Here is a 26,673-nt window from a genome sequence, read left to right as displayed (position 1 = left end):
TCCAGTACCCTGACCAACCAGACTAGGCCCAACCCCCAGCTGGCATAAATACCGACATAAAAAGTAAAGCTATCATCAATTTATAATCTTCTCCTTAACATGCCATAATGTCAACAGAGCCGGCTAGTGGCAGGTAATCTAACTGCACCTGCTTACATGCCAGCACCAACTGGGAGTTCAATCAGCCTCCAGACAGGAACAGTTTCCAAATCCTATCACATACAGGGATCTGCAGGCATCAGGCAGGCAGGCCTAAAAAGCACATCAGGAACACATGCACCCTTCCCAGGCTGTAGCAGAGGGGAACAGAGCTTGATACAGCTCACCCCATTAGCAAGGAAACTCCTAGTGGTAGGCTAAGAAAGGATATTAATATTCATACCCCAAGTCCACTGTGACTAGGAGACAATGCCATCCACTGGCAGAAGGGAGAACTGACAGCCAGACTGAACTTAGGGGAGAGCTGAACAAGAACAGAATACAAATTGCCAATCACTGACTACAGCCTAATGGCCCATACACACAATCTGAAAATCGGACAACAGATCATCCATTTTTTTTGCATGCTAGTCACATATCAAAAATGGAGAGGTTACTAAAGTTATGAAAATTCTAGTACGACAGAATAAAAAAATCGGAAGTGATGTCATATGTTGTAGTGTATTTCTTTAGTATTTTCCGGCTTTTATAAGCTCTATACTAATGATCTGATAAGTGTACTATCACTTCGAAAAGCAGTATTTTTCGTCCAATTTTTGGATCGTGTGTACAGGCCATTAGCCCCCTTTACATGGGGTGGATCTGCTCAGCGGACTCCGCTAGCTCAGCAGGGAATCGTTCTGTTGATCTCTGCTGAGCAGACAGATGACAGGTCCGTCTTTGCTCATTGTACAGGGACGGACCTGTCACCTGTTCTCTATGGGAAGATTGGATGAAAACGGACAGCATGTCCATTTCATCCAATCCCATCCAATCCGCTGGACAGATTGCGAACATATCGGCATCCGTATTGTTTTCAGCAAAACTTGTCGGATCAGATGGCAGGCGGGTGTCAGTGGACACATCACCACTGACATCCGCCTGCCCATACAGGTCAATGGGTGGTCCGCTCAGATGCGCCTGAAAAACGGACATATTTGCGGGCTGATCCTGTGAAGGTGCCTTATGTTTACATAAGTTATGCCCCATGTGGTGATTTTTCCCTTTTTTACTTTAGCTACACTTAGACCACTTTCACACTGGGGTGGTGCAGGCATTAGCGGTAAAGCGGTGCTAGTTTTAGTCTAGCTGGGCACTTTTAACCCCTGCTGGTGGCCGAAGAAAGGGTTAATAGCGCCCGTGTTGCGGTGCTTTGGCAGCGCTGCCCATACATTTCAATGGGCAGGGCGTTTTGGGAGTGCTGTATTACTGCTCCTGCACCGCCCCAAAGATGCTGCTTGCAGGACTTTTTTTCCCGTCCTGCAAGCGCAACGCCCTAGTGTGAAAGCACACACTGGGGTGGCTTGAGAGGTGCTTTTCAGGCGTTATTTTTATTAATAAAAGGCCCGAAAAGTGCCCCAGTGTGAAAGGGGTTTTAGGCTTTAATCCCTTCTGCTCCAGGTTTACCCACTTTCTTGACCAGGCCATTTTGTGCGCTACGGCACTGCATTACTTTAACTGACAATTGCGCGGTCATGTGACGCTGTACCCAAATAAATAGTTTTTCCTTTTTTTCCCACAAATAGAGCTTTCTTTTGGTGGTATTTGATCACCCCTGCAGTTTTTATTTATTTTAACAAAAAAAGACTGACAATTTAAAATAAAAACAAAAAAAAAACAATATTTTTTACTTTCTGCTATAAAGCAGCCGGTAAAAAAAAAAATCTAATTTCTTATCAATTTAGGCCAATATGTGTTCTTCTACATATTTTTGGTAAAAAAAAATCCTAATCCTTATTGATTGGTTTGTGCAAAAAAATGATAGCGTCTACAAACTATGGGATATTTTTCTTTTTTTTTTTTTTTACCAGTGTAGCACTACCCCCGGAGGAGCTGCTGGTTAGATTTGGGCTTTGTGTCTGGTAAAGTGATCTTGACACGGCGGATGTTCCTTTCTCTGTGTAACTGGCCCTGTCTAACTACCCCATAGTTCAGTAGTTCCAAAGAAAAATGCAAAGAGATAAAGACTCCTTGCAAATTCAAAGACTTGACTCAAGAACAGTTCACCAGTAGAAATGGGGATCAGGCAAAGTTAAATCTTTCCCTTGGGCATCCACAGTAGTAATAAAATAAACTACACTGTCTCTGTCCGGTCTGCAAATCACAATTTTGTCTCCATAAATGTGCCGACCATAACTCCAATTCTGTAGACATCTGACAAACCGTTCATACAACTCCGGTGAAAAAGCGTTTTTTTTGCGAAGCGGCTTTGGTACTTTTAAGTAGCTCCAAACATCGTCCTCGTACCATGCCTCACGGTTCTCCTCAATAATGTTCATAATGTCCCAACCCGTACTCATTAGCTACTCTCTTATGAAGGAGTTGCTGTGACCTTGCAAGTCTTGGCAGTGCGCGGGCACTTCCTTCCCCGGGCGGTATGCAGGAGTTTGGGGACCGTTGTACCAACGTGGCAGAGTCCCTTTGAAGTGTGGGCAAATTCACGGGTTTAGGGAGAGTCACATTTACCATGATGGGGTTTTCCGCACTCGGCGTTCCACCCCCTGAGGTTAGAGATAGCCAGTCTGAAACATCTGTACAAGTGGCGGCTACATCGTCCCCTCCAGCCCACAACAACTCCTGAGACAGTGTCCCCAAAATGTCATCATCTCCAGTATCTGACAAAGACTCTAACTCTGAATCTCAATATTCCTCTGCCGGTAAATAATTCACTAAAGGTTTACTCACAGTCAGAATTTTTCCCGAAGCAACCTTCTTCCGCCAACTGGATCCAGCCGGACTCGGTACCGGTTTTCCATGTTGGTTCTAGGAAGACTTTGTGCGCCCCACTTTCTCCAAAGGAGGCATGGTGATTTCAGTAATGGTAGTAGAAACCCGTGTACATCTGCTCCAAAGTGGTCTCTTCGGCAGTCGCAGTGGTAGAAGCAGCGGCATCTCTCTCTGAGGTGTCAGCAACGACAGGTGTCACCGCTGTGGAAGGCCTCACCAAAGGGGCGAAGATGGCCGACTCCTCGGTTGTCACGCCCATGGCCCAGTCCACGCGGTAGGCCCTTGGTAGTGCAATTAACTGGTCCACTTTAAAGAAATACTTCCCACAGGAAAAACAAATGGCCGGGGGTTCACAAACAGTCTCTCACACTTTCCACACAACATCCCCAGGGCCTTAACATCCCCTGATGCGTACAGGATGAACCACCCTTGAGGGGCCTGATGAATCCCTGTATCGGTCAAAGTGGCTCCTGGGAGTCTCACCCCCATCATACCTTCTCTCAACGGCATACGGGGTCCCATGCTGGGTGGCATTCCTGGAGCTTGAAACATTTTCACGTTGAGGGCCTTTTTCTCCAATCACTGTGAGAGAAAAGCTAGACTAGCTTTGTCTCCTTCCGCAACACACTCTCACGCGGTGCCTCGTGCAGGAAAAGAACAGTTCAGACTCCTCCCACTGATTGCTTGGGCTGTGTAACTTCGCAGGCTTTTCGGCAAGGGCTCCTCCCACACTTACGCATCTCAGTGAAAGTCCGAGTAAAGATGGCGCTGATGGCGCAGTTCAAAAATACAACCCTCTGTCCTATGCTTTACCACGTGTACAGTTCTTTGCGGGGGTAACGGTAAATCCCGGAACTACGAGCCCCACATGTAGCACTACCCCCGGAGGAGCTGCATGGTAAATGGCCCAGTAACTCGAGAGACTGACAACAGACCCACTTGAATGGATTTTATTTGCAAAACGTAGACAATGAACAGTCTCTTTAATTGGGATCAGAGGGTTGGAAAGAAAGTTCGGGTACTCTTAGTGTCAAAGTCAAAATGTTGAAGAACTTGCTTACTTTGACTGCATGCAGAGAATAGCCATTCGCAACTGGATGTTCACTCAAGTTGGGCCGTCCCTCTCTCACAAGGCCTAGCAGCCAACAAGGTGCTTACTCAGGAACAAGTCTCTGCCACAGACGTTGTTGTAGAACATACAAGATAATGTCTCTGCCACAGACGTTGTTATAGAACACGTAGGGAAACTAAACTTGAAGAACACTCGTAGGATACCTGGATCTCTCAGCCAGCTTGGCGATATCCATGAGACCGGATTCTCTTGGGTACTTCAGCCCTTCAGGGTTCTTACTAAGAAACCAACCCGTACGTGGTCTTCTTCTGAAGAGTCCTCACCTGGAATGCTTGAAGTCACTGGGTCTCTCCCAAACCGGAGACGACTCCCAACCACCTCAGAATCCTCCTTTAGTTTCCTTGCCTCGGGCTAGCCAGCCCCGAGACATCAAAATCAGGTGGATCCGCACCCCAGGCCATAGCCTTCCTGGGGGCTGGTCAGGAGGACCAGGACCATAAAGTCAGTACATAATTCTGGACCAGAACCCCGAACCACGTGACGTCCGCATCTTAAATACCCTCTCCCAGAAAGCACAGCGAGAGTGCCACTCCCACTGGGCGGGCTCCGAGAGAGAGTAACTTAAGCACCTAACCAGACTATAGTTCCATGCCTGCCAGAAGAGACAGTGCCCCCTGTGGCCAGGCTGAACATCTCACAGCCCAGTCACACTGAACTGAAGTCTAATTTAGACAATTCTACCCAAACCAAACTGCAGTTCAGGCATAACTTTAACTTTGAAAAACGCATAGCGCGTGTTCTTCAGGAGCCGCCGCTACACCAGTAATGGCAGCGATCAGCGACTTATAGTGGCACTGCGATATTGCAGCAGACAAATCGGACACCTACAGTAACTGACACTTTTTGGGGACCAGTGACACTAATACAGTGATCAGTGCTAAAAATATGCACTGTTACTGAACTAATGACACTGTCAGGGAAGGGGTTAACATCAGTGGTGATCAAAGGTCTTCCTAGTGAGTGCTTGTTAACTGTGGGGGGTGCTTTGACTGTGGGGATGTAAAGATCAGTGTTTCTGCTTCGCAAAAATACAGGATTAGTACATTCCCCTCTCACAGAATGGCGGTCTGCCTTGTGTCCCAAACGATTGGTGAATCCTGTCAATTCATAGCGGGAGCGGGGTGCCGGTGGTGCGTGCGTGCGCCCCAGAACTGGGAATGTCAGATTATACTGGGTATGGGGCGGTCTGGGGAGCCCCACAAGTGGTTAATCTATTGGGGTGTATTTTCAATCTGGCTTGAATTCCTATGATCTATTGCAATGTGTTTCAGTACAAGCAAAAGTAATGACCACCCGGCAGGAAAGAAAACCCCCAGCATCGGGGCAGGCTGACATTACTCCGTGGTGGATCCATGGCTGTATTGGATGACTAAAATTTAATTTTTTACATCCACTCACTTTTGGTCTTTTTCTGATGTTTTATTTGCTCCAGGCTCACAATGAGTGAGAAATAGGGCTTCCGATACCTCCAGCAACATATTTTCCAGACCAAACGCTTGCTATTATATGCATAGGGAGAACATGGTCCACGGTGTACTGCAAAAATATGGCCCATCAGGCAAACACTGGCAGCACTGTCTTCAATGCGCCACAGCCAGGCTGTGGCTACCTTCTTACATCCACTCCAAGAAAGTACCAGGATCCTCTGAGGGTCAGACTCCACCCTCCTCCAGCAGGGCTTCTTGGCTCTCCACCTTGGGTGCTGTACCCCCCTCAACCTGGTAGTAGGGTGGCCACGTGTCCCGGATTGCCCGGTATTGTCCCGCAATTCGCATTTGTGTCCCATGTCCTGGGCACCTTCATTCCGGGACAATGCAGTGTCTCGGAATGAAATGAGGACACATAGCCACCCTAATAGAAAATTGCTAAATTGGTTGCTAGGGCCACCCCGCCTGGTGTCTAGCAACCAGTGATGTCACATTCGCAGAGTCTCAGAGCAAGGCCTTTACCCAGTGCTGCCCTTAAAAAGGTGAGCAAATGGAACCTGATTGGAGCAGGTCAGATGACAAGTCGGGGCACTGGGGCTAGGGACAGTACAGTAATAAATGAGGCTGACAAAGTGGAGCCCTGCCCTGGGGGGGGGCAATAAAAAATGAAGCTGACAAGTGAGGGCAATAAATTGAGGCTGACAAGTGGGGGCAAAAAAATGAAGCTGACAAGTGAGGGCAATAAAATGAGGCTGACAAGTGGGGGCAATAAAAAATGAGGCTGACAAGTGGGGGCAATAAAATGAGGCTGACAAGTGGGGGCAATAAAAAATGAAGCTGACAAGTGAGGGCAATAAAATGAGGCTGACAAGTGGGGCACTAATATGAGGCTGACAAGTGGGGCAATAATATGAGGCTGACAAGTGGGGCAATACAAATATATATGTAGAGAATGTATACCACCTGTCTAAACTGGTGACCAGTTTGCTTTTGTTTTTCCAAAAATTGGCAAAAATCAGGTTTTTTTCGGCTGGCGTGAGGGCGTGCGCGCTTGGAGGTGGGGTGTCCCTGAATGGCAGTTTGGAAATGTGGTCACCCTACCTGGTAGGGCAGCTTCTAGATGATGTGCTAGGCCCAAACAGGCTTCTGCCCAAACAAGCACAAACTAGGGTACGCACCTGCCTAGGCCACAGCCCAGGGAGAAAGAGGACTCCCAAGTCACTCCCCAACCATTTATATCCTCCCCCAGAATACAGGTAATAAACCTTCTAGTGGTTGGCCAGGGTTGGACATAAGTATCCTTAACACAGCATTGCTGAACAGCAGCAACACTAGAGTTTAGGGGAAAGTCAAGTGAGACACTACAAAAAAAAAAAAAAATGAATAAAACAAGTAACAGAAATTAACAAAAATGTTTTGGGGAATTTCCTAAAGAAAATTGGCAGGTACTAAAAATAATGAGGGGAAAAGATCTCATTAAATCTCAAGGCAGAAGAGATACAGTAACTGTATCTGGCTATTACATATTGGCTAATTTATATTACTTATTTTATTCAGTTTTATAAGTTAAGCTTTCGGGCCTGGTGGGTTCTATGCATAGAATGACAAGTGCACTGTCCGTACAATAGGTCCATTGTTGTAAAGAATCATTTAAAGTGGTAATGAAGTTACAAACAAAAATACCACCCAATATAAACTAGCACATTATGACAGACTTACCTATAAAACAGATCCCTCCAGCGTTGTGCTGTCACAGCTACCAGGGCTTCTGTCTTCACCGAGTCTTCCTTCCTGGGCCACTGGCTCCGCCCATTTGAATGGCTGAGCTGCAATGATGTCACTGCGCCGTACTCACACGGGAGTAACAATCATGGCACAGCGTTCAGGATTGATGGCACATTCAGTGATTAGGAGATACTTATTGTACCTACAGGTTAGCTTTATTATAAGCTAGCCTGTAGGTACAAGTGACCAAGCGGAGTTTACTACTGCTTTAAGAAATAATCAAGTAAATTTCATTGTTAGATGCCAGTGGTGGCTGGTGCTCCATTTTCTTGGGGGCGGCAAGCAAACCATTCGGTCGGTCGATCCCCACACGTTGCCCACTTGTCCGCTCTCTAGCCCCGCACTTACCCCATCTAGGTCGCAGGCAGCTTTGGCTCCTTCCTGTGTCTCCTCAACCTCAGCAGTTTCACAGCGGCTACCCCTGCGTCTCCTCCTCCTCTGCGGCTTTCTTCTCAGCAGCCAATGCGGCCGCTTCTCCTCTCAGTCAATTGGGACCCACTTCCTGATTGGCCAGGAGGAGAATCATGAAGACAATAGCGAATTTTAATTAGCTACCATGAAACACATCTGGGTGGGCACAGGGCGACCTGAAGCCAATCTAACCATGTGCTTCCAAAAAAAACAAAAAAAAACACAATGACGTGTCCTGGCACCCTGCATGTTGATTAGGGGCCGACGCTATATGGACGGGCCGCCACTGTTAGCTTCTACAAATTAGCCCGGGCAGAACTAAATGTAACTAGTCACTTTTGCTATGGCAGGATGGCTACACAAAATTAATGTTCTGCCTTATAAAGGCTCTGGACACAGTAAGGGCTGTCAGGAGATGCTGTGATTCTAATTCTGTATTATAGCCTGGCAGAGGTTATCCACCTCTTCATCACAAGAGGTACATACCGCAGTCCTTCTCATCTGAGCCGTCCTCACAGTCTTTGTCATGGTCGCACTTCCATTGTTGAGGGATACATTGATCTGTTCTCCCACCACAGCTGAACTGGTTAGAGTTGCAAGCTCTATATCCTGAGAAGAGACCCACAGTAAATAAGGTGACTAAGGAAAGCACAGCATGGGTGTTTTTTTGGGCTCAGATGCCACAAGAATCCCGTTTGCACAGAGTTTGTATTTATTTCCAGTGTTTATGTGGCTGTGCTTTGGGTTCTCTAATTTATTTTAATAAAATTACAGCTGGTTCGCTGGTTTGTACCCACTATCCTGGCCTTTCTCCTACTCTGTCCACCTTTAGGCAATCCAGAGAAGCCCGGAGCGTTGTGACACGAAGGGGAACTTGAGCGCAGGGCTGGGCATGACTAGGTGCCCAGTTACGCCCAGGGGAGGAGTTAGGAGGAGCTTAGGGGGTGGGGGAGCGGCCATATATAGGTGGGGCGGAGCCGAGGGGGAGCCAGTCGGCAGTATTGTGAGCGAGGAGGCGGTTTCCCCACCCACCCTCCCTTGCGTTTGGTTGTTTAATCTTTATTTTCTTTTATGTTGTCATTCCAGGTTCAAGTACGGAAGGTCGTCATGACAGATGGGGGGAGATTGGCGGTGTTTGTTTGTTGGTCAGTGACGAGAGCGGTAACGGATGTGACAAAAAGGGGTGGGGGGCTCATCGGTAGTATGGCCCCTCCGGTGTATTCATCAAATGGTTGGTGAATACTGGTGGTTGCACTGCGGGAAAATGGGGTGTCTCCGAGCGGTACAGCTGGAGGCCCATGATGGTTGGTAAAGGTCCCGCAGTGTACTGGTGTGATATATATGGATATATATATCCGGCGAAAGAGGAGATAGCTACGTCACTGACCAATAAAATGGGGGTTGAAACATGTTGTTTCTTTATGTTAATTACCTTGTTCTTTATAAAGATTTTTGGAGTTTTTATATGTTATTTGGTTAATAAAGGCTGTTATGGCCATTTATACTCCATAAGAACGGTGTGGTCTCTTATTCGAAGAAGGTGGAGAAATGGGTATGATGGGTCTGTAACAGTAAGCCCACGTACACACAGCCGGAGATTTTGGCAACCAAATCCGTCGGATTTTGCCCGTCGGATTTAGTCCGACGGATTGTGTCCGAAACTGTTGCATAGAAACGGTCGGGCCAAGTTGGCTAAAAATCCGATCTTTCAGAACGTGATGACGTAATTTTGTTATGATGGGACTACATTCAGGCTAGTAGCCAATAGCTTTGATGTAGGAATTTGATCTGAGCATGCGTGGCACTTGGTCCGATGAAAATTCTCTACACATGATCGGATTAGGTCCGTCCGGCCCAGTTGGTCGGGAAATATTTCCAACATGTTGGAAAATTGGGTCGGACGGAGATTCAGACGGAATCAGTCCGATGCATACCACACACAGTCGGATTATCTGACGACACGGTCCGATAAGACTCATTCCGACAGATTCTCCGACCGTGTGTACAAGGCTTTAGAGGGAAGTTTATCTGGTCATGTAAACTCATCTCTTCAAAGAAGCCTATCCCACCTCTACCTAAAACCTGGATATCTGCCTTCTTCAGAGGCTCATCCTTCACAGTTATGATTTGTAATACTTGCCCTCTCTCTTATAGATTGTAAGCTCCCACAACCAGGGACCTCCTAATCCCCTTGCATCAAATTATATCGTAGCTGTTCAGACCCCCTTTATTTTGTAAAGTGTTGAGCAAAGTGTTGGAGCTCCTGTAAATCCTGTAAATAAATAATAACTGTTGGCACCAGTGTGTGCCTATATGGATGTGGACTTTAGACTGCAAGCTCATTCAGGGGCTAGCACTGATAAAAATGAAGATTGGCGTTAATACATTTGCCATCCTTGCACTGGAACTGATCCGGGCTGCAGGTTGGTCTTTCTATACCTACACAAGAAGCATGCATTCAGAAAACTTTTGAAGCAGAGCTACATTTTAACAAGCAAAGAATCTTCAGGTTCTATTCAGAAAACTGCTGCTTCTGTTTCAGGTGTAATTGTACAGTGACATGCTCTCAATACAGCACTGAAGTTGTGGAAATGGACACAATAAATGATCAGAGAAAACCCCAATAAGCTTCACATTTGTTTCCATCCAGGAGCTGATAGCCCTCTGAGCATAAACACTCATAGCCATTTTTAAACTAGTTCTAAATGTAGCACCCTCCCCAGTCTCCAAGGGCCTGGTGGTGACCACCAGAGGTCGGAAGGGCCCACATTCCTCCTCCAGGGTGTAGGTTTCGAGGAATGGTGGGTGTTGTGCAAGGTGAAAAGATGAGCGCCAGTCACTTTTAAAAATGAACAAAGGGATTTTTATTTCTCTTAAAGAGGACGTAAACCCTGATGGAACTCGCACAATTTCAAACCCGCATTTCAGTGCGAGTTCAGGGGAGATTTGAAAGACATCTATGCAGGCTCATGCACAGATGTTTACTGAAATCACCCCCAAAGTCGGCAAAAATAGTGCATGAACTAATTTTGGAAAATCGGTGCAGCGCCGCAAAGTTGGCATCGCACCGATTGGGACACTGCCATTGCCGGCAATAGGCTGCCATTTGGCATGCGATTTGACATGTCACAAAAAGTAGTGTAGGAACTACTTTTGGAAATCGGTGCGGCGCCACAAAGTTGGCGTTGAACTGATTGGGACAGTGCTGTTGCCGGAAATAGGCTGCGATTTGCCATGCGATTTGACATGTCAAATCGTGCCGATGTGAACGGGGGCTTAATGCCATCCCAGTCTTAGTCCGCAGGGTTCAATATTGAGTTGGCCCACCCTTTGCAGGTATAACAGCTTCAACCCTTCTGGGAATGATATCCACAAGGATTAGAAGTGTGTCTATGGGAATGTTTGATCATTCATCCAGAAGCGCATTTGACAGGTCAGGCGCTGATGGTGGACGACGAGGTTTGGCTCGCAGTCTCCACTCTAATTCATCCCAAAAGTGTTCTATCAGGTTGAGGTCATGACTCTGTGCAGGCCAGTCAAGTTCCTCCACCCCAAACTCGCTCAACCATGTCTTTATGGACCTTGCTTTGTGCACTGGTCCAAATCATTTGTTGGAGGGGGGATTATGATGTGGGGTTGTTTTTCAGGGGTTGGGCTTGGCCCCTTAGTTCCAGTGAAGAGAACTCTTAAGGTGTCAGCACACCAAGACATTTTGGACAATTTAATATACCCAAATTTGTGGGAACAGTTTGGGGAAGGCCCCTTCCTGTTCTAAAATGACTGCACACCAGTGCACAAATCAAGGTCCATAAAGACATGGACGAACGAGTTTGGTGTGGAGGAACTTGACTGCCCTGCACAAAGTCATGACATTAACCTGATAGAACACCTTTGGAATGAATTAGAGCATAGAATGCGAGCCAGGTCCTCCTGTCCAACATCAGTACCTGACCTCACCAATGCGCTTCTGGAAGAATGGTTAATCCTTAATCTGCCTATAAAGTGACATATCTGTATGATTTATACAATCTACTACAGCAAAACTGACATCTACAAAGAAAAAAAACACCATTAAAATTGCTGGTAGATGACAGCTCCTGGCTGCTTATTTCTGTTAGTAAACAAATGGCCATGGATTTCCTTCACCTATATCGGACCCTTATCCTAAATGAGGGCCTGGTATAGATGTTAATTGAGGAGCTTATCAGAATCTGGAAGCTCATTTTAAAAATAAAGAGGACCCCAGATACCTCTCCCCTTCCCATTGTGAATGAGTAAGGGATATACAGTACACCTACTCATTCAAAACAACAAAAATAAGTGACATACTTTTTGATAATTTTATTTATTTAAAATGAAAAAATCCCTCAAAAAAGTCCTACAATATAAATGCATGTCAATCACGTCGACCAAAATCTCATAAATCATGACGAATGACACCTGCCAAATCACCAAATAAAATGGGATGACATGTCCGATACCATCGCTCACTCACCACATAGAAAAGCTCCTGGTCCCCAACATGGAATGGACATGACCATACTGTTTTTGGTCAGAGACATCACTTGGAATCCCCTTTGATATCATGGACCAAAAAATGATAATGTCCAAATTTGGTGTCAGTGACATCACCCTGACCCTTTGTTTACATTCCTTGGTAAGTAAGCGACGGGGATCAGACGTGCCTGTGGGGTGGTGTACTTTTTTTTCGGTGGGAGTCGTTCATCATGATTAATGGGGATTTGCATTGCTGCCGATAAATAAGCTCCTCGCCCTTAGGCCCCCACAACCCCCACCCAGGGTTGGTGGAAAGGTCGTTGTCCTCATTAACATAGAGACAAGGTGGTTTGTTAGGCAGCACCCCCCTGGCAAGCTACCCTTCCCATGTTGAAAGCACTTGGTCTGGTAGAGTTCACGATTGTGATAAATGCCCACCCTCTGTTACCTTGCCTGCAAGGCTGCATGCTTGGATAAGGGTCTGGTATGGATTTTGGGGGGACCCCACCTCTTTTTTTTTCCTACAGTATGCCTGCCATTTTTTTTACATTCACCTGTCTGAGGAGGGGGATACATCGCTGGTTGCAATTTTAGTCAGAGAAATGGTAGTAATAGAGAAGGTAGGCTAAGGCGCCATCAAAGCCTCTGTCACCCCAAGTCAAAATCATATTAAGAAATTCCATCTTGACCACTTTACAAACACCAACATCATAGCCATTCTCATTTGAACCATGCTCACAATCTTCCCAATCATCCTAATTCCATAAGCCCTTGTACACATGGTCGGACATTCTGCCAACCAAATCCATTGGATTTTGTCCGACGGATTTTGTCCAAAACTGTTGCATACACACGGTCGGACAAAGTTGTCAGACAATCCGATCGTTCAGAACGTGGTGACGTTATTTCATTACGATGGGACTACGTTCAGGCTAGTAGCCAATAGCTTTGGTCTAGGAATTCGATCTGAGCATGCGTGGCACTTTGTCCGATCGGAATACTCTACACACGATCGGACAAAGTCCGATCGGAGCATGTTGTCGGAAAATTTTATAGCCCTGCTCTAAAACTTTGTTGGTCGGATATTCCGACGGAAACAGTCCGATGGAGCCCACTCATGGTCGGATTATCCAACAACATGGTTCAATCGGACATTTTCCGTCGGAATGTCCGACCACGTGTACAAGGGCTAAGAGGTAGATACATGAATTGAATATTTTTAAACCACCTCATATGAGCCACAAATAAGAGAAGAACCGAATTTCCAATCTGTTGTAATTAAAATGACAACATATAGAAACACAGCCCAGGGCTCTGTCTATGGAATAGACTGGACATCTAGTAATTCAGAATTAGCCAGAAAGCTTAACCTGTTTGAATGAATTTTCAGTCTGGTTAGGGTTCCGATGGCCTGCTACAACACGTTTCAGTACCAGCAAAATGAATGTTCTACCCTATACATGCTCCAGGCACAGTAAGTGCTGCCAGAAGATGTTGTGGTTCTATTTCTGTATTATGGCCTAGCAGAGTTTATCCAAACCCCTTCATCACAAGAAATACATACCGCAGTCCTTCTCATCTGATCCGTCATTGCAGTCTTTGTCATAATCACACTTCCATATCAGGGGAATACATTGATTTGTTCTCCCACCACAGCGGAACTCGGAAGACTTGCAAGTTCTGTATTCTGAGAAGAGACCAACAGTATATAAGAAGGTTACCAATGATTATTCTCAATTAAATGTCCCAATGGAAAGCATGAAAGTTCAGTGCTTGTAATTGCTGTCCCTCAGTGCAGGCATGTTGGGTTCAGGTGCCACAAGAATAATGTTTTGTATGGAGTTTGTATGTATTTTTTCTGTGTTTATGTGGATTTGCTTTGGGTTCTGCAGCTTCTTTTAACTACTTGATCTCCGGAAGGTTTTACCCCTTCCATAACCAGAGCATTCTTTTGCTATTCAGCACTGCGCTACTTTAATTGGCAATTGCGCGGTCATGCAACATTATACCCAAATTCAATTTATATATATTTTTTCACACAAATAGAGCTTTCTTTTGGTGGTATTTGATCACCACTGGGTTTTTGATTAATCCTGGTGTACTCGCGGCCCATCTCATTTCTTGAGGCCCCACGATGCCAGGACAGTAAAAATACCCATAAAATTACCTCTTTTTGGAAAGTATACAGTCTTTTAGTAAGAGGCATGGCAAGTTTTTTTGAAGTTGTAATTTTTTGCCAAAAGTTTTGTGAAAATTAAGAAATTAAATAATAGTGTCATCATATGACTGGTGACAGTATGTAAAAAAAAAAAAAAAATCACAGTTTTCTTATTTCATTTTTAAAACATTTTATTTTCTTTTTTTAACCCTTTTTTTAAATTATTATTTATAAAATTTTTTACATCCTGTCATCAGATTAGCTCAGTGGTGGGGGGAAGGGGGGTGGGTTACACTATTACTTGTACAGTGATGATCACTGTATAAGCAATAGTTTTAGCTCTCACTCATGAACAGCTTGCTTATGGTTGTGATCTGTGATTTGGCTAAGCAAATCACATGGTACAGGTAACCAGGTACCATGTGATTGCTTTGCGCTAATCACAGATTACAACAGTAAGCAAGCTGTTCATGAATAGAAAGCTATTCATGACAGGTTCTTTACATTGTTATCATGTGATCAATCACCATAACCCAGTAATCAATTACCATAGTTTCATCAGATTAGATGACCCATCAGAATTTGTAACGGAAGTGACGTTCCGTTGCCGCCATCTTGCTACACCCCGCACTCCACAGTAAGAATACAGTGAAAAGGTGGTAAGCAGACATCTTGTTACACCCACCGGAGTCATATCACACTTATTTTTACAACTAAACGGAGCTTATATAGTGATTTGGAAATCCGTATGACTGTTTTGATTTTGAATTGTAAAACAATTGTAAAACGTCACTCCGTTACAAATTCTGATAGATTGTCAAATCTGACGAAACACAGGCACAGTAACCAGTCACAGTGGTCACAGGAGGAGTGTGCTGCACACCTGAGCAGGTGTGCTGTATGTTCCTAACCCAGAAGAGGCCAGTATATATACACATGACTGAATCTGCCGCCCTTCCGCAGTATATACGCACCACCGCTGTTAATATAGTCAATAACAGAACTAAAGGTTTGGTATGAATTTTGTAATGGACCCCCATGCCTTTATTTTATTTTTTTTACACTATCCCTGTCATTTTGTTTAGGGACCCTATGACTAAGCCCTGGTGGGTGGGTCGAAATGCTTTAGGATGTGTGGTTTGGTTGAGACATGTAGCCTACTCACCTGGGTTGGTCATGAGTAATGGCGATCCTTTCCTCTTTACATGGAGGCAAAGTGGTTTGTCTGCAGCTCCTCCCTGGCAAGCTACCCTTCTCATGTTGAAAGCACATGGCCTGGTATAGTTCAGGATGGGGGTAAATGCCCACCATCCGTTACCTGGGCTGCAGGATGCTTGGATAAGGGTCTGGTATGGATTTTGGGGGGGGACCCCACACTTTGTTTTAGCATGGGGTTCCCCAATAAAATCAATATGAGAACTAATTCTTTGGCATGAATTCTGGGAGGGACCCACACCTTTTTTCACACTATCCTGCAATTTTGTTTACATTCACCTGTCTGCCAGGAATGGTACTGGGTGGGGATACATCACTGGTTACAGTTGAGGTTTTGGTCAAAGAAGTGGTAACCTTAGTTAGGCTAAGGCACCATCAAAGGCTCTGTCACCCAAGGCCAAATGGAGGCCTGTCACGTCAAGTGAATTGGGCCATGTTGCAACTGCCCTGCAACAGCGTGCAATGAACACGTTTGCAGTGCGATGTGTGAGCTTTTAGAGATCAAAACAGGCAGCAAGGAGGCTTCTTCTGAACCTGTCAAATGCCCTTGGAAAAGCAATCCACTGTGAATTGCTCCTCAGATCGCTAACACAAGAGTCCAGCAGCCCACAATGTTGTCTGGTGGCATTGTGGTACTATTTCTGTACTATGGCTTAGGAGACGTTATCCACAACTCTTCATCAGATTAAATTCATACCGCAGTCCTTCTCATCTGAGCCGTCCTCACAGTCTTCATCACGATCGCACTTCCATGCCTGAGGGATACACCGATTTTTACTTCCACCACATTTGAATTCAGTAGATGTGCAAGATATAGATTCTGAGAAGAGACCAACAGTATATAAGAAGGTGACCAATAATTATGCTCAATGATAAGCTACATGGAAAGCACAGAAGTTCAGTGCTTGTAATTGATGTTCCTCAGTGCAGGCATCTTGGGCTCAGATGCCACAAGAATCCTGTTTGTATGGAGTTTGTGTTGTCTTTCAGTGTTTATGTGTCTTTGCTTCGGGTTCTCTAGTTTCTTTTAATAACCATACAGCTGTTTATCTTGTTTATACCCAATATTGGTACCAGTGTGTGCCTATATGAATGTGGAATAGACTTTAGACTGCTAGCTCATTCAAGGGCTGGGACTGTTACAGATTATGGTTATTCACCTCTAAAACATAACAGGCAAGTTGTCTCAGGGAGCATGGCTATTCCCAGTAGACAACAGTTTTGTGGAAACGCATCGGATCGTAGAGTCCTTGTAGCGCCACTCAACTGGTTGGCCTTGCTGTAAGTGTAACCTTTACAAGCATTTTAATAAATGTATGCGGTTTTACACCATGAGGCTTTTTCTTTCCTTATGTATGATTTCCTGAATCTTGGGGTTCCATATTCATTTAAACAGATACAAAAGTTTACATATCATTGCACCTGAGAAGTTTAAACTGCTAATTGCTGTGATGTGGATGAGCTGAACACCTATGGAAGTGAGTCAGTTCCTTGTTCTTTGAATCACCTGAGATCAATCTTTGAAAGGGTTTGGGTGTGAAAAAACCTAGGAGAGTCATATCCCACAGCGAGTCTGATCTCTGTAATAGGGATCCACCATATCTGGTAAGAGGACAACGTTATTTTATGAAACATCATATTCCAAGTCATTGGAGATTACTTACAAGTGGAATCCAGCAGACATCTTGCACAATATCAGTGCTTTTCAGCATAGATTAATGCAGGAATCTGTCTGAAAAGATTTCACATGCTGCATCTTTTCTCATGAATATGAACTTTGAGCAATATAATTGTTCATCACATAAGGCACAGTTTTTCCATACATAGATTGTTTATTTATATGTACTGTTTTTAGCAGGGCTGTCTTAATGAGAGGGCACACCTGGGCACGTACTATTGTGTACAAATCAGTCACTCTTTGTTCATACAATATATTGTATTACATACTTTAACACAAGTAAAATCGCACCATTTATATTATTAGTATTTATTATATTCCTTCCTGGTCTTGAGTAGCAGCTGTTCCACGAATTCAAACCAGCACAGAGATTTACATTTATACAAACATTTAAACTCACCTAAGTTGATGCAGCATCGATTCAATGCTTTATCTGTACTCTGCATGGCCGAGCGCTGATCACACAGTTCTCGCGCTTCAGTTAGCAGTAATCGGCTCTCTGCTCTTCCCCTCCAACACTCCAGGGGGGACTCCCTTGGCAAAGCCCGTTCTCCCTTATGGGGGGGAGGGGCTTAATGGAATCTATAACCGGTTTTAAAAATAAGTGGTCCCCTAGATATGGCCCCCATGTGAATGGGTAAAAGTTTAAAAAAATTACTCAAAAAATGTCCCATGGTGTAAATCGGTCATCAATTTCATCACATAGGTATGCAATCCTTGTCAATCACGAATGGAGCCTGCTGGTATCTCCGATCCTGCTGATTTAGCCTTCAAAGCACATCTTTAAATTTCACATATCCTTGGAGCTACTTGCCTCATTTTATTAGCTTAAGCTAATAATTAGATTAAAAATACATTTCTAACGTGTTGTTACAAATTCCTTTATTAATCTTTCTAAACAACAACATACAAACAGACAACTTTTTTGAAAGATTAATAAAGGAATTTGTAACACCTGTTAAGAATTGTTTAATCTAATTATTAGCTTAAAGTGTTACTAAACCCAGGACCCTGTATTTACTATATCTGATCTCCCACAGTGCACAGAACATGGAAATGCAAGTTTAGTAAATATAAACTGCTAAATACCTTTTCCCATCAGCAGTATATACCATAGCAGTCTTGTGACTTCTATCAGTTTCTGGTTAGAGGTTGTAGGAGGAGTTTTCTTACTGACCTATGAGACTGCAGGACACTTGACCCCCTGTTTGGACAGTGCTGATCACATTCACCCTCCCAAGATATAAAACCTCTCTAGCAATACACACCAAACTGAGCATGTGCAGCCTGACTCCATAGACTCTGTGTTATCAGAGAAGCCAGAATCAAGCAACCTTTTACACAATGTGGAGGATTAACCCCTTATGTTCCGCAGTGAGTATAACAAGCATGCGTTACTGCTTATAAAGACTGATTTTACTGTTGTGGGTTTAATAATACTTTAATCGCAGAGAAAGTGTCACCTGAATTAATACTTGCATGAGTATAGAAGAAGGCTGAGCTAAAATAATTTTTTTTGAGTTGTATGGCTTTGTGGAAGGCATAGTCTAGACACCAAGACACTCAACAAGTGAGTCTAGAAACATGGTATTGAGTGTAGTAGTGTAAAGGCATAAGTGCTTGTCTAGAGTAACGGAAGTTTAACAAGCAACCTGTCGATAGCATGTACCCGTTATAGGTGGTGTGGCCTCTAGCAGAGTGTTCTGTCTCCCCAAACAATGGGAGTGGATTGCACCGCAAAGGTTCCCATCCTGTACAGAGGTACAGAGTTTCAACAGTTTAGTGAAGTGCATGTGGGGAGCCTGCACAGAGTGCATGGTGGGGCCCACTCCGCTACTGGGGAGCAGTAGTGGAAAACACTGGATAGGTGGATGTGGACAATGGTTCAGCATGTCCCTCAACGCACATTACAGGAAAGGTGACCTGAAAGTTAACTGGAGAACAGTTGCAGTGTCAGTGTACAAGGTGTACATTCATCTCTTAAGAGTGGAGGCTTGCCTTAAGGTTGAGTATTCCCCCACAGCAGTCTCAGCTTTGTCTCAGGGCACTGATGAAAACAGCACATGTGTGCAGTAAAATGACCCTGTAAAAAGTGCTTAACGTAGCTCAGAAGAACCCACACGGGGTAGACCTTCCATGTGACCCAGTGCTTGGCGCTCAACAAGTTAATAGGGAAACATGGCGGAGACTAAAAAATTATCTACCCCTTTAGGCTCCACCTGCCCTCCTGCCTACATGCACACTCCATGCATCCCACACTCCACGTGGGTCTCTGCCACCCTAACTCAATGGTCTCTGCACTCCCACAGCTCCCAATCAGAATACATTTTGTCCCAGGTTGCCAATAGGAAGCCCTCCTGCCCCAAGGTTGCAAGGGATAGGTTCATTTTTGGCTACAGGTAATCCGAGTCCATTGCGGCCTCGTCTTTACCTGAGCTGTCCATCAAGCAGAGGAGAGGAGAAAAACCATCCATGCAGCCAGGGAATGCATCAGTGCTTGCTAGGCAGAATTTAAAGGGCCAACCAGTGCTACAACTGTACTATTTTTTCCTACCTTTGCTGAGGCCCAGCCTCAAGTTACCACACAAATGAAAATATATTCATAGAGAAATAAACCTAAGAGTATAATAAGTCTACTGTTATTGCAAGAAAGATAGTAAGATAGGGTGCTTACCATTTAAACATCCAATCTCATCACTATGATCGTCACAGTCATGTTCTCGGTTGCAACGCAGACTTCCGTTAATAAACTTGCCATTATTGCACTTGAACTGATCTGGGCTGCAGGTTGGTTTATCTGTAAATACAAAAGATGCATAAAATTAGTCAGCCGCATATCATTTTGTGGTCACTTATTAGCAAGCTGGCCTTAATGATCGAAGTGACCTCCCGCACAAGAGTGCTTTTCATCTGACTTGTCCCTGCAGTCGAACCGTCCATTTCACTTCCATCTCCTTGGTATGCATTCTTCGCTGCTGCACTTGAACTCCCGGTTGGTGCAGAGCTTGCTAGATTCTTTCCCTCCACGGTTCTCATCAGAGCCTTCTTTACATTCCGAAGTTCCATCACAGATCTACAGCTTTGGAATACAGATGGTGGAGTTCTTGCAGCTGAACTGGTTTAGTTTGCAGGCTTAGGATGGGCAAGAATTATACACAGTTTAGAGAGATACACATTTCAGTGTCACACTTGAATTCCTTATAAGAACCAGAGGCCTTGGGAGCTACACCAAAGAAGGAAGGCCAAAATTGGGCAAATATAAATACTGCTCCAACCCCAACAAATCTAGTGAAAGTTCCCTGGTATGTATGTTACTGTTTAGCTGACTTGCCCCTCTGGCTTAATTATTGCATTTATAAAAAGCTTTGAGGCACATTTTGCAGTTTGAGAAAGGTAAGTGACAGTGATAGATAATGGAGGAAAAGGCAACCCCCAAGAATCAATCTTCTCCTAGGGGGCAAATAGGACGTCCTAGTGCCTCAAAATTACCAGGGGTGAGACCATCTTTGTCAATGGCAATAGTCAATCAGAGTGCAGCATAGTCTCATCTCTCCTTGGGCAGTCCATCAGACAAGGGAGAGGGAAAAAAAAACTCCATCCCTATAACTGTGATAGGGACATTGAACTATAAGCTTATGACCAGGGACTATAAGCTTATGACCAGGGTAGATCAGAGCTCACCTCCATACTTGGCCTCTTACCCAAAACTGCATACTACACCTTCCTATAGACCAGGGATATGCAATTAGTGGACCTCCAGCTGTTGCAGAACTACAATTCCCATGAGGCATAGCGAGACTCTTAGAGCCACAAGCATGACAGCTAGAGGCAGAGGCATGATGGGACTTGTAGTTTAGCGACAGCTGGAGGTCCGCTAATTGCATATCAATGCTATAGACCTTAGGTAAAACCACACTGCTAGTAATTGGAGTTAAATGGTCAAATTGGCCATTTCATAAACATAAGCTCATAAATAAAAAAACATATCAATCCAGGTAACAATGGTTGCAGGTCCTTGATGGTACCATATGACTAAAACTTCATGTCTGTGGCACCAGTTAGCTAAGTTATGACCCCAGCCCCCATACACCACCTCAGGGACTAACCCAGCTGACCTCACACACCCACCAGTCTTACCATTACACGGTCACCTTGAATTGAACTGTACCAACTAGAGGACGCCATACCTAAGATCAGTCCCCACCGTTTTACCACTAACACCAAGTTTATACCCCCATGAAGGACCCCAAACTGCCAAAGAACAATAAAAGAAGTATAACAGTACTACCTGAGAAAATTGGACGGGAGGGAGGGACATTCTTTTGATGATTTTTTTCTCTGCAAGTGAACCTAAACCACTCCTACCTAGCACTATACTCTCCTGTTCCTCCCAATCACCTCATCTTCTTGACCCATTAGGTAAGTGTCAGTACTGCCCACACCACTTAATATAGTTAACCCCTTCTACCTGGTTCTCCTTCAACCCAGTCATGTATGCCCTCTGCCTATTTTGTTCCTTCTCAGCTTGGGCATACCTTTCATGGGGTAAGACTAATGTGAATTCATGTTCTCTGTAAAACACTGTGGAATATGTTGATCCTGTAGGATTGTGTTCCTTAGAAGCTTAAGGCCTCTTTCAGACGGGGCGGATCAGTGATGATCCGCCCCGTGGATATCCACTTGCTCAGCGGGGATCGCTCCGTCGATCCCCGCTGAGCAGGAAGATGACAGGTCCGTCTCTGCACACTGCCTAGGGACAGACCTGTCAGAGAGCTGCTCTCCCCTATTGGAGATCGGGTAATGACGGACGTAGAGTCCGTCATCACCCGATCGGATCCGCAGACGGATGGAAAAGTTGGTTTTTCCTCCGTCACATTTTTTCAGATCGGAGAGGGTCGGATGTCAGCGGACATGTCACCGCTGACACCCAACGCTCCATAGACCTCTATGGAGCATCCGTTCAGGTCCGCCTGAAAAACTGACAGGCGGACCTGAACAGATCAGCCACGTGAAAGAGGCCTTACTTTAATGTGCCATGGTTGTTTTATTTGCGTTTTGCTGTTTTGTATGTAATGTTTGCTAATCTATTGGATGTATTTCATCATTCCCTAATTACCATGAATGTATTATGCTGTGAATGTCCTCTTTATCCTCATGCATGCTGGAAGCTTTTAAAGTTCCTTTTTTGTTCTGCATACATATTTGCCTTCACTAACCTCCCCAGCATGCTATCCTGGGCCCATACACACCTAGCCTAGTCACTTAACAATGTATTTTTTCAGCTCCATTGTAGTGCTTTACTCTAAACACCCCCTAAAATGTGTATTTTTGTCCTTAAATTCAAACTCATTTGGAACCCTCCCTCCCCCCCAACCGCTAAGTCAACCGATACCAATCTTCTATTTGCTGACTTTGCCAACCCATATACACTATACCTATCTCTTTTGTGGTCATATTTATGGATGAATTCACCAAAGCATGTAGTGCAAGTGCCTGCCTGAATACTTTCAAATGGTACTGTTTAAAGTTTTGTTCACCTATTATCTTGATAGGTAATTGATAGGAAATTGCAGAATGTAAAATTGTGCTTCAATTTGGACAGTGTGTATTAATATTTTTGTATTATGACACTTCTTAACTGTCCAGTGGGCTGCCAATAGTGTAAGAAAAGGAGGAGCTGGCCAAAGTAATCCACATTATTTATGCATTCATCTCTCAATGAAGTGGAGAGGGTTACCTGTCCAAAACATCCCCCCACCATAACATTTTTACAATGGGCTATCTGAGGGGGGAAGGAATATGATAAGTGGATCTTATACTTTTGTCTTTAAATACTCCTTAAAATAAATGTTATACAGATGTTGGCCAAGAATGTTTGCGTCTAATCTGCTTGCAATGTTCATGTGCAAAAGTACTAATTTTTCTTGTTTGACTCCACAGTTTCCTTCAACTCGATGGGAAACATGTCCACATCCTCCCACCCCCCAGCTCGGGGTCATACTATTATAATTACAAGGGGTTTAATAGTATAGTGATGTTGGAGGTGGTGTCAGCGACATACGAGTTCCTGTATGTGGATGTGGGGAAGAATGGCTGGATGTCAGGTGGTGGAGTCATTGCCCAGACAGAGTTTTACAGACAGCTTCAGAATAGTTTCTTAGGCTTGCCACCTGCGGAAGACAGCGTGGCTGGTCTACCGTTTGTGTTCGTCGCTGATGAAGCCTTTGGGCTGGGAGACCATTTCCCATGAGGACCCTCACCCCAGACCAGAGGGTTTTTAACTAATAGGTTCCGCCTATTTCTAACACCCATACACAAGGCGGAATATAAACTCAACCATATAGTGCTTGCCTGCTGCATTTTTCACAATTTCCTAAGTAAAAATGCTACGAACTATGTGGCCTCAGTTGGGCCTGAGGCCGGATTTCCAGATCAAGCAACCCTGATGGTACTTGAAGCTGGCCCGCCCTGGCTTGCCCCCCCAAAGTGACTGCAAAGTAAGACAAAAGTATCTGGAGTACTTTGCGGGTCTGGGGGCCATTGATATGCCAGCAAATGTATAAGACATTTTTAAAATACATTTTTATTTTAAAATTAACTAATATTTCAATAGATTTACTGCTTGTGTTTCTTTTAGCTGTCTCCTAGGTTCTCCAATGGGCTTTTCTTTTTGGACATTTTCTTCAATAGTGCAAATGTAATTTATTTGATACATGAGGTGACAATCTCTTCTTCAGCTAACTATTATGTTGTGGGTCTGCTACACACACACGCACACATTGTTTTTGTTGTTAATGTATTGTATGTAATGCATTAATGATAAAAACAATCCTCCTTTTCAGCACCATGAATTCATTGTTTGGAATCCCTAAAATGGCCTGATTGGGGCCAATTTTAGAGCACTGTGTGGGTTATTTACTAAGGGCAAATCCACTTTGCACTACAAGTGCACTGCAAGTGTACTTGTAGTGCAAAGTGGATTTGCCTTTAGTAAATAACCCCCTTTGTCACTGTAAACACAAACTTACTCCCAAAACTGATATTGAGCATTGAAAGAAGAAGCCACACATTGTTGTGTATAAAAACATTTTACTCTGTGCACATGGTCACATGGGCTTTAGAAAAAGGTTTTTGAACAAACCAACATCTTTGGTGTATAACATTTTTATGTTTGACATTACAAATATCCTTTTTTTTGGTTAAACAGGCATGTTTAAAACAATAACATACACAACTCAGGAACTTACAAAGTTCAACAATATCAGACATCAGTATGTTAAAACTATGTTGATCTTGCCTTCATCAGATGGGGTGATGTCACCCCTGTAAAAGCCAAATTTTGAAGATGCACACAAATTGGGAGTCAAAATGTGGATTTCCCTCCTGATCCCATGCCTAATGTCAACATGTGCTAGCTCCCATCTTGGGGATAAATGGACATGTTTCGGGGGTGCAACCCTTTCTTCACACCTAATTGAGTTGCAAGGTAGGGGTTAGAACCCCAAAACACATACCTTGATATCCCATGATAACACGTTGACACACTGTGTGCATCTTCAAAATTTGGCTTTTAAAATACTTTAAAACTTGAATTAAAATAAAAACGTCCTCGACAAAACGGTACAGTTTTTGTGTGTTTTAGATTCTGCATATTTAGCATATTAACAACTATAAAATAACCTCTCTTAATTTGGACTTTACTAGTACCAGAATGAAACGGTCACAAAAAATGCATAAGATCTAAAATTTCTATTACAAAATGTTCATAAAAGTATTTAAAAGCACTAGATATTATACTTAATAGTGATATAGGCCATATTAACCGCTTATCGAACAGCCGCTGTCATTATACTGCGGCAGGTTGGCACGACTGCGCAAATCGTCGTAGGTGTACGTCGTAGGCCACTTTAAGAGCAATAGCAGGCACGTCGCCGGAGCCGATATGCGTAGCCAGCTGCCACAATGTCCGCTGGCCACCCGCGATCTCTCCACAGGGGCCAGGACGGGGATTTGTCATTGTAAACAGATTCCCATTCTGACGGGGAGTAGAGAGAGAGAGAGCGCCTGTTCCTAGTGATCAGGAGTTTATGTGTTTAAAGGAGAAATATCCACACTACCCTACAAAGTGGTGTGCATATACCCATTAATATATAATAAAAAGTAACATCTACAAACTAATTAGTGACTCAAATGGGTGATATGATGGTTCTTAAAAAACAAACAGGAAAAAGGTTATAGAGGTGCAGCAATAAAAAACCTGAATCTTCGGCTTGTGTATATATGTAAAGAAACTTCAATGCACAACCTACATGTGTTGAATAAATAAGTGCAAAAACACACACACTACCCTGAAGAAATGAATCAATATGCCAACAATTAATTAAATCAATAACCGATGTGTCATATTAACTACTCAGCCTGCTGGATAAAAATGCATAACAATAAATATACAAAAACTAGTGAAATCTGTTAAGAAAACAATTATATTGTTTCAGTAACTAAACTCAAAACAAATGTCTGTAATGAATGCCAATGTCCATAGGTCCAAAGTAGCAAAGAGGTCATAAAATCCTTGTTCATATAACACAGGTGACCCGATTTGGTGTAGTCCTTGCAATTGAAGACAATTGGTTTGCAGGCTCAGACTGAGCAAGAATCATACATAGTTTAGAGCAGGGTTTCTCAACCAGGGTTCCTCCAGAAATTTCTCAGGGTTCCTTGAGCAATGAGCAGTCTCTGCCTCTCAGATAAGTTCCCATTGACACCATTAATCTTTTAAAATATCTGTAAGTGGGTAATTCTTCCCAAACACCACAAGTGTAAGGACAATTTTTCCCATTGACCATAATATCATAAGTTGCAGATTTAGTCATTTACTAAACTTAACTGCATTAGAGAAAGGTCAGGTCACCAAGTTGACTAAGCTGTTTTGCAGGACTGTGTAAATCTCAGAACTGGATGGCTAGAAATACAATTTTTTTTCAAGTAAAACAGCTCTTCTATATGTATTGCAGTTGTATATTTGACTATTTACCTGAAGTTTAGCTTTAAATGGTGTAAAAAAAATTATATCCATCACTCAAAAGGTCAGAAATTATGAAATTTCACCCTCTCATGAAAACCTCAAAATATGGGACTGTCCTGTTAATAAACATGCCTTGTGGACCTGCGGCGCACACAACCCCCCTCCCCGGAGACAGTGATTGACCCCAACCCACTCCCCCCCATGTGGGAGCCTGGACGTTGATTCTCCTCCCGGGCGAACAGGAAGTGTGTCCTAAGATGCGATTGGCCAGGGAGTCCTAAGACGTAAATGGTGATTGCACTACATGTGTGGTATCACTGCGAATGTCAGAGTGAGAGCAATAATTCTAGCACCAGACATCCTGTGTAACTTTAAACAGGTAACCTGTAAAGGCTTTTAAAGCATTGCCTAAGGAGATTT

General features: G+C 43.9%; 1 protein-coding gene across 1 annotated transcript in view; it reads right to left on the bottom strand.

The window, feature by feature from the left end:
* LOC143962277 (uncharacterized) overlaps positions 1 to 26,673 on the bottom strand; it is a 72,120-nt gene that overhangs the window by 27,499 nt on the left and 17,948 nt on the right. The window contains exons 2-5 of the mRNA XM_077471586.1: positions 19,903 to 20,025; positions 16,248 to 16,370; positions 13,742 to 13,864; positions 8,167 to 8,289 (exon numbers count right to left, since the gene is read on the bottom strand). Coding sequence (XP_077327712.1) covers positions 8,167 to 8,289; positions 13,742 to 13,864; positions 16,248 to 16,370; positions 19,903 to 20,025 — 492 coding nt within the window. The remainder of the gene's footprint in view (positions 1 to 8,166; positions 8,290 to 13,741; positions 13,865 to 16,247; positions 16,371 to 19,902; positions 20,026 to 26,673) is intronic.

Source organism: Lithobates pipiens, unplaced genomic scaffold, assembly GCF_037356315.1.
Source record: "Lithobates pipiens isolate NorthernLeopardFrog02 unplaced genomic scaffold, aLitPip1_a1.2 Scaffold_8, whole genome shotgun sequence".
Taxonomy (NCBI): Eukaryota; Metazoa; Chordata; class Amphibia; order Anura; family Ranidae; genus Lithobates; species Lithobates pipiens.
This window is presented reverse-complemented; position numbering and strand designations above follow the sequence as displayed.